Genomic DNA, 4,171 nt, shown 5'->3' with positions numbered 1-4,171 from the left:
AAGTTCCTCCTTCAGTGCTGCTAATATTATTGTAAGGAGTAAAGGAAGAAACTTGGTAGAACATTTACTAGAACCCGGTATGTATATTTGTTGATAAGGATTTTTATGCAGTTTAGGAATCCAGTATATGAATGGTTAATCAAATTCAAATTTGTTGTTGGCATTAAGATATTTAAAAGTGGCCTGTGATTTTGAAAAACTTCCTATTCACACCAAAAATTATCTGCATTTGCTGTGTTTTTTTTTCTACTGAAGCAACTATGAAGTTGATTTGAATGTCATTTTTGTGTATACTAAGAAATAGAAAGATACACGGAGAAACACACGGTAAAATTACGTCACGATGAAACTATAGAGACGCTGATGAAGATATAACGATATAGAGCATCTTGAGTGTATTTTGGCTGCTCTAAAACAAGTAAAATGTAAATATAAGGAATGTTATTCTTTGTTTTGAGTTATTGGTGTGTAAATCACACAGACTTGCACGAAGGCATATTTTCATGAAGCGGAATAGTTCCAGTACATAGATACATGTAACATGAAATTAAAAGAAATGATTAGGACAGATAAAGAGCTCTTCATCTCTGGACATAGCTTGATCAGAACTACATAAGAACTCTGAATGATACCATTCCATGCAGTTTTATTAGTTGTCATCTATTCTAAGGAAACCTTCGAACTATTAGGTAAGGTTGGAATAAAATTTGCAGGGAAAGTTTACTTTTGTTCAAGTGAAGTGCATCAGTATTTATGACCACCATTTTAAGAAATCGTGAATGTAGGCAAATGCGCTGTATAGCTTTACAAAGTTATGGTTTGTATGTGTTTATAGAAAAAAAATATTTAATCTGGAAATAATGTACACATAAGATTTTTACCACATCACATAATCGTCAGTCAAAACAAAATAAGTGAGTAAATTTAAGTTATAAAACTTCCCCTGATGTCAGGTCAAGTTTGAAATGTCCAAATGTCTTTGAAAAGTTGTTCAGGAATGTGATTGCGTGGAGCGTCCTTTTTCCAATAACCTTTACCTATCTTCGAAGCTAACCTCGAAAGAAAAAAAAGATACCATGGGTGATATAAAAAGCAATTAAATATTTTACTTTAATGGAAGCTTAAGGCCACCATACATAATACGCGTATATAAAGTATGTAATGAATATCTTCTAACTTTAAATTCCTCGTACGGTTATGTGTGACTATTACTTGATATAAATCGTTTTTTTTAAAACTGAACAAAATGGAACTGTAAGTAGGCGAAACTGTGAAATATTAGATGTAGACATTTAAGGATTATGGAGATGATATGAATTTTGAATTTCATATAAAGTAAGAGGATTCTGGAGGTGATGAAGGAAAAAAAACAACATTTTTTCAATTCAAAAAAAAGTTGCTTCAAAATCTGAATTAATTATGCTGTTGATGGATGTAGGAGTTCAAACAGAGAGAATTCACTTTGAAATAAGCAAAGAAAGGAAAGACGCTGAAGTTCAAACTGAAATATCTCTTCACGAAAACCATAGTGCTGAAAAGATAGATGCTGGAGTGCAAACGGTGAAGACAGATTCCAGAATTACCAAGAAATATGCAGTTCCAGCAGTCATAATTGATGCTGGTTCAGGTTCCGTCAAGGTCGGATTTGCAGGTGATGAAGATCCAGAAGCTGAGTTTCCCAATGTTATCGGTGCACCTAAACATAGTGTATGTATTATATAAATCTGTTTACTTTCTATATCTCATACAGTATTCAATCACAGTATATTGTTTTAAATGATTGTATACAGCTGTTCATTGAAAATGTGGGATCAGTTAGAATTAAAGTACATGCATATATAGCTAACGTTTAAGATTTGAATTTCTGTTGTATATCTCTTAATTGCGATTTCCAAAAAAAAAAAAAAAATATATCAACATTGCCCATTCTCCTTGTTGTATATAATAAGATTATTATATATTATATTATAAAATATTTCTTTTTAACTTTTTATGGAAGACATTTTTGAAAATATTTTACAGATCGCCTTCTCCCCTTTACATGAACCTCCCTCGGAAAGTGACATTTTAGTAGCCGAGAATGCAGAATGCAATGTAAAAGTACTTAACGTCCGTTATAATGTTGTCGATGGCATCATTACGTGGTGGGCAGGTATGGAAAAGATCTTAGATCATGCTCTTTTTCGTAAACTCGATGTTGACGTTTCTCAATTCGTTATTCTAATAATTTCGGAGACATCAAACAGGAAACAGTTTTTGGAAATACTATACCAAAGATTTAAACCAATCGAACTTATTCTTGTAAATCAAGTTATCTTATCCCTCTTTGCTTCTGGTCGTTCGACTGGTGTGGTTATCAATTTTGGGGAAGGAACATCTCATGTTGTCCCAATCCATGAAAGAAATATACTTCAATACGCTGTCCGAAGATGGGGTTGCAATGGCCTACAGCTTACGGAAAAACTTATGGAGATGCTGAATATTTCTAAGACATCACTTGGACGCAAATATGCCAAGAAAATCAAAGAAAAGCATTGTTACGTTGCAAGTGACCCTCACGCAGAGAGACGACATGTTAGGTATGACCAATGCCATTTACCTGATGGTAGCGAAATCACTATTGGTCAAGAGAAGTTTCAATGCCCGGAAGTACTTTTTCAAAACTGGTGTATACACAGAATTGTCGTTAGAGCAATCAAGAGTTGCGATAAAGACATTCAGAAAGATTTATTCAGAAATATCGTCCTCGCTGGTGGATCTACAATGCTTCCTGGATTTCCTGAGCGCTTGGAAAAGGAAATCAGAGACTTGGTTGGGGAGACAATAGAGGTCAATATCATTGCACCTCCTGATAGAAATCTTTCTGCTTGGAAAGGAGGGTCCAAAATAGCTCCAACGGACTTTTTCCCATGCAATATAATTTCGGGATATGAATATAAAGCTGGGGAATATAGTATTTTCCATAAATAACTTTCCTAGATGATTGAATATCTTCAACCCTACCAATATCAAAATTTACCTCCTAAATTTTCTCAGAAGCTTTTGATTTATTAATTGAGTAAGCTAATTGTTATGTATCTTTAGCAAATCCTTAAAAGTAGACATGCATGCACTTCAGCTAGAATCATTTGATGTTCATAATTAAAGAATGGCTGGACTTAACGCCCTATTTTAGGTCTTTTCGTGATTCGTCTACCAAGCTGTAAATGAAGTGAATCCAAAATATTTTACAAGCAATAGCAATAATTACTGATTGCATGTATACTAGGTAGAACTTCTGTATTTAAAAAACAAACAAACAAAAAAAAAAAAAAACAATGTTTTAGTCCCTAGTCACATTTTCAAAAACGACCAACGGCGTCAATTTTTGAGACAAACATGGGATTCTTTGGGCAACAGTCGGCAGTTCATCGGCCGTTGTCTTGCCCGATTTAAAATTCTTTTTTCGTCAGCCGATCAATTTTGGACCAATTCATCATTTTTTTCTTGCGCACATGGCCGATTTCTTCAATTGAAGCAGTTATTGAATAGGTTGGGTGTCAGTTTGTCGACATTTGACACCTAGGTCACATTTAATTTGATGGTAGGGCGACCATTTTTTTCCTGTATTCTCGGCTGAAAAAAGCATGTACTACGCCAGTAGTATCAGGAGACGTAGAGTAGTCACATTAATTCCTAGGAACATCGATACCTCTCAAAAAGTTGATTTTTTTATAAGTTGGCCAACCGTCGCCCGATCATTGTTCGCTGAACCGCAGATTGATTTTCATCATCGACCGACATTTACGAAAAACCCAATACCAAAATGTCTATCGACCGACGACCGACTGGATCTGGATTTTGTGTCAGGAATGATGCCGAGTGAGTGCTTAATTCTGTGTAACACTTTTCTACATAGATTCTAAAAATGACTCCCAGGTTTTGTTTTACAAAGCTAAGTAAACAAGGTTTACATGAGTATACTTTGGTCACAAGCATTATCACTTTTACAGGATTGAACCAAATCGGACAAGACAACGACGAACTGCCGACTGTCGCCTGAAGAATCTTATTTTTCCTCAGAAACCGTCAGCCGTTGTTTGTGTTTGGAAATGTGACTGAGGTTTAAGTTTTGGGTTTTCCATAATGACGGCCGACGATGAAAATGAAAGTGTTGCTCAGCGTTCGATGA

The 4,171-nt window shown here is 35.0% G+C and overlaps 1 protein-coding gene across 1 annotated transcript; it reads left to right on the top strand.

Moving 5' to 3' along the window:
* Window positions 1–1,419: 1,419 nt before the first annotated feature.
* On the top strand, window positions 1,420–2,970 carry LOC133178721 (actin-like). Its single transcript, XM_061313434.1, has 2 exons — window positions 1,420–1,707; window positions 2,023–2,970. The coding sequence occupies exons 1-2, from the start codon at window positions 1,420–1,422 to the stop codon at window positions 2,968–2,970; spliced, it is 1,236 nt and encodes a 411-aa protein (XP_061169418.1).
* Window positions 2,971–4,171: the final 1,201 nt, after the last annotated feature.

The sequence above is a fragment of the Saccostrea echinata genome, unplaced genomic scaffold (genome assembly GCF_033153115.1).
Source record: "Saccostrea echinata isolate AGI-Se365-2 ecotype Australia unplaced genomic scaffold, CSIRO_AGI_Sech_v1 ptg000003l, whole genome shotgun sequence".
Lineage (NCBI taxonomy): Eukaryota > Metazoa > Mollusca > Bivalvia > Ostreida > Ostreidae > Saccostrea > Saccostrea echinata.
This window is presented reverse-complemented; position numbering and strand designations above follow the sequence as displayed.